The sequence below is a fragment of the Talaromyces marneffei genome, chromosome 2 (assembly GCF_009556855.1).
Source record: "Talaromyces marneffei chromosome 2, complete sequence".
Lineage (NCBI taxonomy): Eukaryota > Fungi > Ascomycota > Eurotiomycetes > Eurotiales > Trichocomaceae > Talaromyces > Talaromyces marneffei.
The window spans coordinates 3,195,621-3,209,854 of record NC_072349.1 but is presented as its reverse complement, the minus strand read 5'-3'; the positions used below and the strand labels follow the sequence as shown (position 1 = coordinate 3,209,854).

The following is a 14,234-nucleotide window of genomic DNA, read 5'->3' as shown; positions in this document are numbered from 1 at the left end:
TGCTCTTTCTGTGCAGTCGCAGCAGTGTGTACCCGAAAAGCGGAATGCGAAATACTACCTTGTTTGGCTCTGAGTGCCTTAGTTACTGCTACTATGTCTTACTCAACCTGCAGTATTCAGCTGTACAAACACATAATCCTCTGCCACCGGAAATACATTGATGGAAAGCGCTGGGAACTGATTGGCTGCACCCTTAATCAACAAGGTTTTGAACGCGAGGTGGTAAGTTAGCCCCATTGCCAGAACCCAACCAGGGAAATGGGTGGAGGAGGCGTGGCACATGATCGGTTGTGGATCCACTGGTATTGGTATTACAGTGGATTATTACCTCGTCGGCACTCGATTATTCTTGTGCCCTCTCTTGATAGCACTTGATGTCCACGTACGTTAACTAACTGACTACTACTACGGACTAACTTGCGTATTTACTGTCGCATCGCATATATTGTTCATACTCTATGCCAACGAGTTAATATCTATCAGTCTATCAGGGCTCGAGCGGTGAGCCTTTAAATCATCTCTTATTATGTTTATCAACCAATCAAACAATGGGGCCAAATAACCATGGCCCAAGTACACAGTAGATCTCATGATCATCTCTACCTCTCCTACTCCGTACGGACGGATGGCACAAGTACGGAATCCCGGAGCCCGCGGCACATACAGGGAGGGTATGGTATGTCTGGCAGACCGTCTTCAACTTCCCTGGAATTCCTCTGTAGTTATTCCCTGTCGATAGTGCCAACTTTAAGTTAAGTTAGCTGCAACTTCGGTAGATGTCATTCATGACTTAACTACGTACGTACTTCTTCCAGACTTACACTACCGTCATTACGTATTGCATCGAGAGATACTGAAAGAGGTGTGTTGAGCCGCTGGCCCCACTTGTTGTATATCCCAGGTTGGATTGTACGAGCCAATCAGTTGGGATGTTCCTACACACAATTTGGATGAATTGAGGAGATGCATACGTACGACGCTTTTTCATTGTTACATAATATCAAAGAAATATCCGGAGAGGATTAAGGGGGTCCGCGGGTTGTTCGTTGGTTGCAGGGAAGTTTGCTCACGTGAAATAAGCCTAGGTAGTTAGTTATATAATTGATGAACATACCGAGTAACTACAGTTTCTCCGTTGTTTTTTGAGCGATATTATTCACGTACGTCGTAGCCTACTACTACGAAGTATGTATTATGTAGTGCTACTCTGTGCTTGAGTCTTTGACTAGTTACAGACTAATCGTGGACTAGACGCATCTAGCTAGCATGAATGACTCAGGTGCGTACTAACCATGATCATGATACTGATTCAGATTCAAGTCTGGCATAGACGGATCTCCACGCCGGATTGTGGCTAAGTGGCTTCTATCTCCCCGTCCCTTTTAGCATTTACAGGGTTCTACGTAGTATGGTCTACCTGACCTGACTCCCTGATAACTATATAGCTAACTAACTAGCGAATGTTATCATTGCTTGCTGACTGAATAGTCTTGATAGCCTCGGTAACATACTCGTAACTAGTTAGTAACATCGTCACGTATGTACGAGTCAGACAAAACACTCGGGTCCCACTTTCTGATACTCGATGTGAGCGTGTTCAGCGCTGTGGTTGGTGGAGGATTGGCTTGCACCAGATACTTTCATAATTACGAGTACGTACTCGCGCTGTATGATTAAACCATCAACCATAGATCTCGATTACTGGAATGTTCACCTCGTTAACCTTGCCGTGAGTACTCCGACGTACTACATTCTCTTCAAATAGTGCTGGCCTATTGTATAATACCACTAAAAACACGTTCCTGACTTGCCATCGCACTAGGCCCTTTTGATGACAAGTGACGGTGATGGTGGACGGGACGAGCCATGAGCCAGGCGTAACCTAACTCCGTAGTCCAGGCCGTCGCTAGTTTAGTTGGGAATTTGGGGCGCTAGGGGAGTTAGCTGTAGCTTGGCTAGTTAGTACGTACCTAACTAACTACAGTAGACTAAATAAGGCTGGATCTGTATCACCACGATGCAAGATGGAGTTTTACGTTCGTTCGCAGATGATACAATTGCATTCAGATTCCAGATGGGAGATCACACCGTAGAGATTATATATATTATTGATCGATGGAACAAGTAAGAACAGATCAAACAATAATCGGAGACGCCGGTACGGTACAAACAGTATTTGTGTACCATAATACGGACTGCCTCCCTTCCTTAGTAATCAATCAAGGCTCGTCCCGACAGCTCCTTCCCCCCTCGCTAATAATTCATTCTCGCGCTATTTTTTTCTCACTAGCCACCTCCTCTTACATCTCTGTGCATCATCCAGACAGACCTACATCTGGTCTATCATCGTATTTTTTTTTCTGTTTGCCATCTACAGCACTGTTGTCTCTCTTGTTATCATCGAAAAGTCACCCAGTGTCAACAGTTCATCGCGTGTTGACTAGTGTACGCGCCGTCGCCGCTTCCCCGACCTGCGCTACGCCTACTTGATCACTAGCCCGCTGCCTAAACCAACTTCAGCAACTACCTAACTCTGTTAGTACAAGTGTGCTCACGCTACGCTACAACGCTGTCATCTCATCCACTTGCCATTATTTTAGCGGTCCATCTCGGCAGCAACGCGGGAGCTCCATTACCTAGTACGCTTACTACATACGCACAATACGCCCTCGATACATACCATCGGTACTAAGCACACCCCGAAGCGCGGGTGCCGGACCCCATTCCTACAGACGTGCTGAGCACTCTCAGCGCTCGTCGCCTTTGTTATCGCGTGTACGCTCTGCAGCTGTACGTACGACGGCAGGGAGACGCCCACTTTTATTCTCCTCGCATTGGCGTATCATCACGCCTCGTTGTATTCGTGCCGGCGTTGCCACTTTGTGCGAGAAACGCGCCATTCTGACTGGCCCAGAAATTGTACACTTGATACACACCTTCGATCCTTCTGTCGCCATCAGGGAAAGCGCCGTTCAATTATTTTGCTTTTCCCCCCGTCTAGGGTCTATGCCCAGAAATTATTGAGACGAAACAGTTCTTTGACAGAAAAAGAAAAGCGCGTCGCGGCAAAGCGAAAATTCGAAGGGAAGAGAGTTTGTCCGCCAAGCCAACATCTCCCGCCTTTGACCCGCCCGTGCGTGGAAGAAGCAGCAAAAAAAGAAGGCCATTGTGGTGTGGCTATCTTTTACAGATAGACTTGCTTGTTGAATTGTGAACAACTAACTCCTTTCAACTTCAAGTTCACTCTCAGACCAGGGAGAAAAAAAAAACAAAAAAGAAAACCATCATTTCATCACTGTGGGGCTCGCATCTTCGTTGGCCAACCCGCTACGCTTGACGCCGCAAAGAGATATTACTGCTCCGCTCCGGCGTCAGCGTCCAGCGAAAACGAACAGCCAAATCCTTTAATATCCCGGATCGCCTCCAGTAAGAAAAAAGCGCCCCCTTCAACACCTCCACTAGTCACCAATCACAGCCCTGTGTATTATCCTCAAGCTCCACGCGCAGAAATTATCTCCACCGCGCCCACGGATCCCACGAGGCCTGAAGTTGCATTTGGTCTCCTTTCCGAAGCGAACAGCCAATCCGTCTAAACACTGAACGAACTTGAACAACAGCCAACAAGACAAAAAGCGAGCCAAAACCCACTTTGTTTCTCGCTTTCCCCTTTTTCTCCAAGTGTATCCGTCGACTGGGCCACGCCATTGCACCTTTTTCTTTTAGGGCGAAAATTACAGTACCAAAGTCAGCCGATTCCAACTTTTTTTTATCTCCAAGCATTCACAATTTCACGCTACTGCCCGGGACCTGAGAAAAATCCCGAATCCAGTTACCCTCGACCAGCTTGCGCCTTTGGACCAGTTACCTATCCAGGATCAAGGCCCGGTCTCATTTTCAAGCTCGCGCCGCCGCCTTATCCCACTCTGGGTCAAGCCCAATTTTTCCTCTCGTTTCCCGCTGGGTACCTTTCCCCCCTCGTGCTGGTTACAACATTACAGTAGCACCAAGACTACACCGTACTAGTACAAAGTTCCTCGCCCACCCGCCGGAAACTACGTACACTGCAAAGCATTTCCGTCTGGTCTGTTCAGTGGTCACCCTAAAAAAAGGCGACTAAAGTCGATTAAGCCTCGCTGCCTTTCCTCCCCCCAAAAGAGGACCCAAAGGCTCGTTATCATAACAAATCGCCTGTCGTCCGTGCCTTTTTAGACTGGCCACCGCGTCGAATCACCCAAGCTTGGTTTAAATCCCCATCAGACAGCGTTTGTCTTGTCGTGAACCGTGAACGCTTGTTTTTGCCATCGCGTCTGTTCTAGTTTCTTAGTGACTTTCGCGTTTGCCAAAACACCACAACGACGTATCTACATACCTTTTTGGTAGCTCTTGTGGCACGGTCAATTGGGGAAGCTCAACATAAGCATTAGCTTATTTTCTACGTGACGCATTTTGAAAGGTACGCGCGTGTTGCTTGTCAGGCGGGTTTTTGTTTCTTTTCAAGATATCAAACGCCTCGTCGAACAAGAGCTTGATTTTGAGCAAAATTGTTAAAAGGGCCTGCATCTGATTACGCGCAGTCAGGTTTGCCATTCTTTGATCACAATTTCTAGCCATCGCGCTATTCTGAACCCTCGACTTCAGAATTATTGCAACGCGCCGCAATTTGATCCGCCGCACGTCCCGCGAAACAGCTTTCTCGACTTTCTTTCTCGTCAGCCCACATACACATACACACGGCGCGCTAGCCATGGCTCAAGCAACTAGTTCGTCTACCACAACCCTGAACGATGGAAAGAATGATGACCATCGCAATCAGTCGAACCTAAAGTCTGACGCGGACCTGCCTATAGATCCATCCATTGCTGCCTCAAGCCCAACTTACCCTCCACCTTACTCACCCTACCAACCTCAGGGCCACGACATGTCTCAATACCAGGGACACCCACCTCCACAGATGTATGCGCGCCCAGAGTGGTCGCATGGATATCCTCATCAGCAGCATGCCATGCAGGGTCCTTATAGCTCCCCTGCCCCTCCAACGGTTGGTTCTGCCTCCCCTGCTGCGACTGCAGGACCGCGCCCAGGTCAGGTACGTTCGTTTGGTTTTGGCGCACGATCTTTCTTTATTGTCACGAGAAAAGGAGAGTGAAAAAAAAAAAAAAAAAAAAAAAAAAGTGGAAAGAAGAAATCCTGTCAAATCAAATAAATGATCGTGCATGTCATCTCCTGGGGCGGCCCATTGCCAGAAGAAGTTGTTCAGTTTCTTCCTGGCATGGGATGCAAAAGTCGCGTTTTTTTTACAAAGCTATGATTTTGTAGCTAACAATTCGGGTGTCTACTCTAGGTATACTCATTCGTTCCCATTCCCGGTGCTCAACAACACAAGCGTCCGCGTCGTCGTTACGAAGAAATCGAGCGTATGTACAAATGTGGGTGGAATGGCTGTGAAAAGGCATATGGTACATTGAACCATCTTAATGCGCATGTTACCATGCAGTCGCACGGCAATAAGCGAACACCCGAAGGTATGTTTTATTTTGTTTTCCAGTTTCGCTCGTAATCATTCATAAATCGTGGACGCGACATTGGTGGTCAAATCAACGTATCTGTGTTCGTCGCATTGTGCTCAAAGGAGGCTAGTGTGCGGCCCGCATACTTAGTCGGGTTACACAGCTAGGGCACGCGGCTATCGCAGTAGCGTTGACACCGGCGTCAACGTTAATTTAATCTTGCACAACTTCAACTATCCTGTCTTGTCCTAGACTGTTGCGCTTGTTGTTGGATTCTACTACACTCAACATGGTTCCCGTTTATTGTCATCGTGACTCAGACTTGACTAACGGATATGAATAGAGTTCAAGGAAATCCGCAAGGAATGGAAAGCCCGCAAGAAGGAAGAAGAGAACCAGCGCAAGGCAGCTGAGGAGCGAGAGCGTCAGGCTGCTGCCCAAGCCCAAGCACAGGGTGGTCCTGTTGAAGGCGGTGCTCCCACTGATCCTCAAGGAGGTCAACCACCCAGCTACGCCGGCGGCGTCCGACCCCAATTGCCCCCTATTGGCTATCAGCCTGCTGAGAATCAAGTCCCCGGTCAATACGCTCCTGGTGGTGCCGGCGGCATCGTTTACCCTCAGGGAAATGGCCAGATGTACGGCAACTACCCTCACTCGCCGTACGGTCAAAACAGCCAGGTGTACCAGCAACGTAAGTAGCTGTTCGCCATCTCAAGTTGACGTCTTCTCTTGCCTTCGCCTTGAACCATTATACAAGGGCATCGCAAATTGGACCACGGATTAATATTGCAATACATGGTCTCGCATTCCTGGTGCTGACGGCTGATTCTCTTAGCCCCAGAAAACCAATCTGGCAATTACCAGTGAGGGACGAAACAAACAAAAGAAAAACAATAGAAGGCAGTCTCTCGCTGTTGTATCACATATCCTCCATCTCCCTCGGCATCACCCACCGGACCAATATGTTCTACCATGATATACTCCATTTTCTCTTTACTTTGCCCTTTTTGATACAGTACTCCTGTGCATCTTTCCTCTACCTTGATATGCCCTCGTTTTTCTCTTCTTGATTTTGTTGAAAGATGTTCATTTTATTTATGATACCACACCTCTGCTGGCTTCGGTTGAGTCTCCTGTTTTAGATGGAGAAAGAGGGAAAGGGATTGAGTCGAATTTATTCTGTTTTTGACCAGCTCGTCCCGTCTTTCTATTTTTCTCTTTCGACTATTTGTTGACATGCATGAAATAACGGCAAGGAATATCAAAAAAAAAAGAACGGATACACACACCGAGGAAACCAAAAAAGGAAAGAGAAAAAGGGATTGATTGGTTGGTTGGTTGGTTGCAAATGAATACTCCATCTTGCTTTCTCTGTGAATATTGGCGTTGTTTTGTTTATGCCTTGGTTTTTCTTCCTCTTGTTACACTGTTATGTCTTGTCTGTTTGTTACGTTGTGAATGGTTCATCAAGCTCCATGCCAATTTTATTATATTCTACTCTTCTCTTATTTCTTGTGCAGTATGCTAGTAAAATACAGTACCTCGGAATCTGCAAGCCGAGCCCTAATTACTATGTAGTATGTATATAGTACACAGAAGTATTCCCCAGAGCATGATTCATGTTCGGCCCACACTAGTATTGAATCTATAGTACTGTACCGGAGAATATTTTAACTATTTTACTAGTGGCACACGAACCTGAACCAGTTGAAAGCTCCCGTTCCATTCCTTTTGGTTTTGATTTTTTTGGCTGGAGAAGCTAAAATAGTGAAATCTTTAAATCGTGGCGAATGGTCCCAGCTCAAATTTGTTAAACAATAAAAACACGTGATTAAATTAATGACTCACGTGACCACGCGTACCGTTTTTCGCGATTAGATAAGATTTGTCGGCGAGTTTCTTAGTTCCATCACTTTCTCTGAAGACGTCGGTCGAATCAAGCTGGAAAGGGGGAATGGATTGATTTTTCTCTCTACGAAAAATGATATGTCTGCGATCGAGGAGAGGAAGCAGCCGACTGCACCGCCAGTCGTTGTTAACGATGACCTGATTGATCCTGCGTTGAGGGCGACAACAGCCCCATCGATCGAAACACCACCCAAAAAAGCATCCTCATCCTCCACGAGAGGGAAGGGAGGAGGAGGAGGACGCTCAAAACGTAATGCCGCCGATACAAAGCAGCAGCAACAGCGAAAACCATCACAGCCCTGGCCAGACGCATTCAAACGCCTCTCCCAAACCCACCGCGCGCTGAATCTAGTATACACTTTCTGCTGCACTAGGAAACACCTCGCGACCACGTTTGAGACTATCAAAACAGCCGTACAGGCTCAAATGGGTGGCCGTGAGTTGACGGTCGAGGATGTCGCTAGAATCAAGGTTCTGATTCCCAGGGCCGTCAGATTTGAGTATGTTGATGAAGGTGTTCTTGAGGTTCTGGGTGTTGGAGAGGATGCTAGTCAAGGCGGTGGTGGGAAGAGGGATGAATATAAATGGATGAATGTGAAGAGTGCGAGTTTGGGTGGGGGATTCATTCCCGAGGAGCATTCTACCGCCACTACTGCTACTTTTGCTGAAAGTAGGCACGATGATTTACCAGAAACGAGAGACGTGTTACTTTTCGAGTTTGTGGATGAAGATCTCAAACGACAGGTTCAACACAGCAAAACCGGGGAACCGACACGGCCGACCAAACGACTGCGGAACGACGAGCTGAAAATGCCAGTTTACAGTAAGAAACAAATGGTCAATTTGATTGAGAAGAGGAATAAAAAGTTCTCAGACGCTATTGATGCGTTTCTGGTCAAATGTGAGGATGAAGGCGTGGATCCGGTGGAGCGGTTGGAGAGTGAGAAAGTCATACCATCCCCACCAGTGAAGGAAGAGTCCGACAATCTCGGGGCGAAGGGAAAAGTGCCAGATGCGATACCCAAAGACCGCAAGCCCATCGCCGAGATTATTGCAGATATCAAGGAAATGGAATGGTACACAGCTCAAATTGTCCCCGATGGTCACAGAGTGTTTGATCCACAGCCTGCGGTGTTTGGAGATTTGAACTTTCAGCTTTCGCAGAATCTGGTGAATGCGCTATATAATACCAAAGGGATAACACAGCTCTATTTGCATCAAGCGGAAGCTATCAACAATCTATATGAGGGTCATCATGTTATTGTCTCGACGTCGACGAGCTCGGGCAAGTCTCTTATCTATCAGATTCCGATGCTTCATGAGCTTGAAAAGGATCCTAATAGCAGGGGAATTTATATCTTCCCTACCAAAGCTCTTGCGCAGGATCAACGGCGGAGTATGAAAGAGTTACTCAATTTCATGGAGGGGTTGGAACACGTTATTGTCGAAACATTCGATGGAGATACACCTATGGCCGAACGAAACACTATTCGTGACGAAGGACGAATCATCTTCACGAACCCCGATATGTTGCATGTTACTATTCTTCCACAAGAAGGCTCGTGGCGTACTTTTTTGCAGAATCTGAAATTCGTGGTTGTCGATGAACTGCATGCCTACAACGGGTTGTTTGGGTCTCACGTCGCCTTTGTCATGCGACGACTGCGACGGATATGCGCGGCCGTGGGCAATCGTTATGTTAGGTTCATCAGCTGCTCGGCGACAGTCGCTAATCCCGAGGAACATTTCAGGGCCATCTTTGGTGTTGAAGATGTTCGATTAACTGATTTTGATGGCTCGCCTGCAGGACGCAAGGAATTCGTTTGTTGGAACACGCCGTTCAAGGATCCGCATGATCGTACCTCTGGTCGAGGCGACAGTATCACCGAAGCAGCGCGTTTGTTTTGCCAGCTGGTTTTACGCGGAGTCAGAGTTATTCTTTTCTGCAGGATAAGAAAGCAATGCGAAATCGCCCTGGCAGCAGTGCGCACTGAGTTCCAGACATTGGGAAGACCAGAGGTGGCAAACCTGGTTATGGGTTATCGTGGTGGTTACAGCCCGCAGGCCAGACGCCAAATCGAGAAGGAAATGTTTGATGGAAAACTTATGGGAATTGTTGCTACGAACGCACTTGAGCTAGGGGTTGACATTGGCTCTTTAGATGCGGTGATAACACTGGGGTTCCCGTTTTCAATCTCAAATCTGCGTCAGCAGAGTGGACGAGCTGGTCGACGCAACAAGGATTCCTTGTCCGTTCTGATTGGCGACGGATTCCCGACTGATCAACATTATATGGCTAACCCAGATGAGATATTCACAAAACCGAACTGTGAGTTACAGGTCGATTTGACTAATGAACTTGTGCTGGAAGGCCATGTTCAATGTGCTGCATTCGAGATGCCACTGAAACCGGAAGAAGATAAAGTCTATTTTGGCGAGCAACTTGAAGAATTCGCGTCTACTCGTCTTGTCAAAGACTCTCTTGGATATTATCATTGCAATGACCGGTTTCGACCCAAACCGTCGGATTTTGTGTCACTTCGGGACATGGAAGATAGTTCCTTTGCAGTCATTGATATCACCCACAACCGAAACATTGTACTAGAAGAAGTGGAAACGTCACGAGCATTCTTTACAATTTACGAAGGCGGAATATTCATGCACCAAGGTCAAACATACATAGTCCGCGAACTCAACACGGAAAAACGTCTCGCACGAGTCGTCCAGGTTCAAGTAGACTGGAACACCCAACAGCGCGATTATACGGACATTGATCCCATCGAAACCGAAGCCATCCGCCACATTAGTCCGACTGCCAAAGCATACTATGGCATCATTCAAATCCATGCAGTTGTCTATGGCTTCTTCAAGATCGACAAACGCGGTCGCGTCCTTGATGCAGTTCAAGTAGATAACCCGCCCATCGACACGTTCACGAAGGGCATGTGGTTGGATGTGCCCAAACGGGCATTCGAGATTCTAGAGTCAAGAAGACTTAACATCGCGGCTGCCATACACGCCGCTGAACATGCAGTCCTCTCACTATTTCCGACTTTTATCATTTCCTTACCCGGCGATGTACGCACAGAATGCAAAGTCGCCAAAAAGGAACTAGGCAAGAACCTCAAACGAGCCAACGAAGCCATCTCCTCTGCTTCATCCACAAACGAGCACACAACCCAACACCCAACATCATCCGGCCGCCCAGCCACCGTGTCCAAATCCTCATTCGCCAATAAGAACAAAAACCTTTCAGAAGAGTTAGAGCCTCCACATCGCCAACGACCAGCCCGCCTAACCTTCTACGACGCCAAAGGCGGCCCCTCGGGGTCAGGCATCGCGCTCAAAGCCTTTGAGTTCATCGACTCACTACTTGCGCGCGCCGTCCGACGCATCGAGGCATGTACCTGCATCTCGCCCCAGGGGTGTATAGAATGTGTCTGCGACGAACGATGCAAGGAACGGAACGTTGTAATGAGTAAAGCCGGTGCGGGGGTGGTGCTGAAATGTTTGTTGGGTCGAGAGGATGAAATTGATATCGACGCTTTGCCGTGGGGCGAGGATCCGTATTATGATATCAGTGAGCAGGGGGCTGGTGATAAAGAGATTGTGGGTGGATATGAGACTGTCGTGTTGGCGAGGGAGGTTAGGGTTAAGCATGGTGTAAAAATCTATCCTTAGCCCTCGGAAGATTCTGTAAACTGTACATATTTTGTACGTATATTATTGTATTATACGACACCGAATGATGTGATATAGAATTCCAGGAAGAAGTATTCTCATGTCATGCTAAAATAAAATATCCAAAAATACCCAGCACCATACCTATAACCTTGCAATGATCAGTAGCCACCTATCTAGAATCAGACAAAACACCCAAAAACTTCCAAAACATGTTGGCCCGAAATGTCCGAAAAATAAACCTCCCTGGTTCACTTTTCAAATGCACATAACACAATAAACTGTATACGCAGCTTCGGTAGTTGGACTACTACGTACTCGTACTACTAGGCAGAGAATCCGGCGAACCCGCCTGACTCAAATTCATATTCCCAAACAACGACTTGAGATCTCTCAATTCCTCACGATAATGGTCGCGGGGACTGGTTGTTCGCTCTTCCGTCAATTTGCGTATTTCTTTGATGATGTTGGGGCATCCTTCGTCGGTGGGATCCCACCATTCTTCGACGCTGGGGTCGTTCCATAGTTCTGCCAGAGCGCGGCGGGCAATGGGGGCGTAGACGTATCTATGTATTCACGTTAGGGAAGAATGAATCAAAAATGGATGAATGAGAGGAGGGAGAGGTACCCGCTGATTTCCATCCGGGCAAACATTCGTCTACTCCATTGCATATGCTTATCATCTCGGGGTAGAAACATGGTCGTCAGGGCCAGCCAGTTGTGCCCTCCTATAGTTATGCCAACTTCCACTTCGGGCCATCGCGCAAGGGATTCGGCATGGTGGCAAATGCGTAGCGCTATACTCTGTAGCTCGGACCCATCGGGGTGGCCGGTCATTAGATGAGACTGGTATTTGAACATGAGGACTGTGGCGAGTATATCAGGCCAGAGGAAGTTCATGAAAAATTTCGAGTCGCGGTAGAAACGGCATGTCATGTCAGTGTCCAGGATATCCTCGGGTCCTTGCAAGGGTACAGCGGGACCCGGCATGGTGATTTCTTCGCAGTCGTCGTATGCTTTTAGGGCTTGGTGGAGATCGTCGATGACCTCGTTGAGGTAATCGTAGCGTATTTGAAACTGTTCGGGATTGATGACTCCGCTCGCAAATCTTGCGAAAAGAGATGCGTATTCCAAGGCGAAAAGTCGCAGTCTTGATGTCATTGCATTCAGTTGCATGATTGGGTCGTCTAGATTTCGCGCCGCTAGAGCAGTATCATGCTGCTCCATTGAAGTATACCATTCACGCTCCAGGATGGCCTCGTTCGAGGCGAGAATGCATGCAACGAGGTCAAACCGGGAATGCCAAACGAACAGGAATCGATGGATTGCATTTTCTGTAATTGTCTGTGGAGTAAGTAGCTCGTGCATCAATTGATCGGCCGCTTGGTGGTGATCTCCAAGGTTCATAAAATCTCCAATTGTTTCCTACCATGATCAGTATGAGATCCAACGACATCAATACGAAATGCTTACCTCAAACGTTGACAGTTGTAGAATGGTAGCCAACGTAGCCTCGTTGTGCTTTTCTCCAGACGCAAGAGATTTCCGAAGTAATTGAATCGATTGGTTGTAGTATTTGAGAAAGTTGTTGAGTTTTCCCCGAGGTTGTTCCAAAGTATGATGATACGCAGCGAAGCCCACCACTGCATATAACAACGGCTCGTACTCAAGGGCCATGTCTATTAGCGTGCCTCGAAAAAACAAGTCGCTTGCGAGATTCATGAAATAGTGGTGGTGGTTGATCCTTTCCTGGTGATAGTTCAAGAAGAATTTTACATGCTCCTTGAGCCTTTTGATCTTGAAAATATCTGGTAAATTGCGCGCCGGTCGTTGCACGAACCGACCCCGTTGCTGTTGATAGGTCGCCGAAGAAGTCGACGATTGAGAGGACGACACCCAATCAGAGGCCGGTGATAAAGATTTTGATTTGCTGGCAGAAGACGTTTCGGAGGAATTTCTTGGTCGAGGACGGTTATTACTTGGGGAGTGCGCTCGCATTCTTCTGGCCGACCCCGAATCAAATGCCATCCTCACGGAAGGCAGGCTGCTGGGCAGCCCTGCAGTCTCATCTTCATCCGGAATCACATCCAGACTTCCGCCTTGTTCTGCATGGTCTTCATCTGAGGATATACTTTCATGTGAGGATTGTCTTCGGGTTGATCTGCGACTGCTTGTTGATTTTGCGTTGGACTGAGCATATTCACAGGATCGATTACCCTTTTTGCATCCTAGACAAAGTCAGTCGCATATACATTGCAATTTGCCCAGATAAGACTCACTATCGCATACCGGCCGACCCTCATCGCACTAGATAGTCCATTGATTAGCCCTGTTTAATTCGATTGCCATATCAACCACCAGGTATTCACCTTGACTCGACGACTGCGACATGTGAGACATCCACTCCGTGTCCGTTTATGTTTTCGTTGTTCCGCAGTGAGTTGCTGCTGTTGTAGCTGTGGTTGTGATTGCGGTTGTGGCTGGGTTTGGTGTTGTTGTAGCGACGCAAACGTCGGGCGAGCAATGGGCGCTACCCCAGTCTGAAGGTTGTTATCGTTGTTCCAATAAAGTAGAGTATCAGGGACATGACCGGAGCCGAGCAATATAGGGAACGCAGGATATGAATTGGGTTGGCTGTATTGAGGCATCTGGGGGTCCCGGAAACTAGTGTGGGCCGACCCATGGGGGAAGAATTGTTCCGCCATTAGAACCGGTGATTGCCTTATTCTGCAATCAATTGCATGTCCAGGATATTTCCTTTCAGCTGTCATAAAAAAAAAGCAATGGATTGCTGGTGAATGCGCTGCTGAAATTCAAGTTCCGAACGTCATGGGTTATTATGCTCTGGCGGAGGTTATACAACGAAGCGAAATTGGTCGATGTGGAGGCTCCGTATGTTGTTGATAATGATAATGATAATGATCTCGTTGTTGTATGTCTGTGTGCAAGTCGATGTCTATGTCAAGCACTAACTTGAAACCAGTCAACAAAGAACAATGACAGCGATTCCGGGACTCAACGGAGGTCGTGAGATAGGTTATCCAGGGCGTTCGTAGTCTCCGGCAAGGAGAAAGAGAGGGAGCGAAGAGAGCATGCGATGCGACGGACGGGGCGGCAGGACATGAGAGTTGTGGACGA

General features: G+C 47.6%; 3 protein-coding genes across 3 annotated transcripts; 2 read left to right on the top strand and 1 right to left on the bottom strand.

The window, feature by feature from the left end:
* Positions 1-4,744: 4,744 nt before the first annotated feature.
* EYB26_003517 (uncharacterized protein) lies at positions 4,745-6,374 on the top strand (the record flags this gene model as incomplete). The annotated part of the gene is made up of 5 exons (XM_054262817.1): positions 4,745-4,760; positions 4,848-5,086; positions 5,342-5,522; positions 5,851-6,198; positions 6,343-6,374. 5 exons carry the CDS (start codon positions 4,745-4,747, stop codon positions 6,372-6,374), a joined length of 816 nt encoding a protein of 271 aa, XP_054118792.1.
* A 1,119-nt stretch (positions 6,375-7,493) lies between these two features.
* Positions 7,494-11,096, top strand: EYB26_003516 (uncharacterized protein; the record flags this gene model as incomplete). Its single annotated transcript, XM_054262816.1, has 1 exon — positions 7,494-11,096. The coding sequence occupies one exon, from the start codon at positions 7,494-7,496 to the stop codon at positions 11,094-11,096; it is 3,603 nt and encodes a 1,200-aa protein (XP_054118791.1).
* A 310-nt stretch (positions 11,097-11,406) lies between these two features.
* EYB26_003515 (uncharacterized protein) lies at positions 11,407-13,801 on the bottom strand (the record flags this gene model as incomplete). Its single annotated transcript, XM_054262815.1, has 5 exons — positions 11,407-11,662; positions 11,725-12,521; positions 12,570-13,324; positions 13,376-13,403; positions 13,466-13,801. 5 exons carry the CDS (start codon positions 13,799-13,801, stop codon positions 11,407-11,409), a joined length of 2,172 nt encoding a protein of 723 aa, XP_054118790.1.
* Between the last annotated feature and the right edge of the window lie 433 nt (positions 13,802-14,234).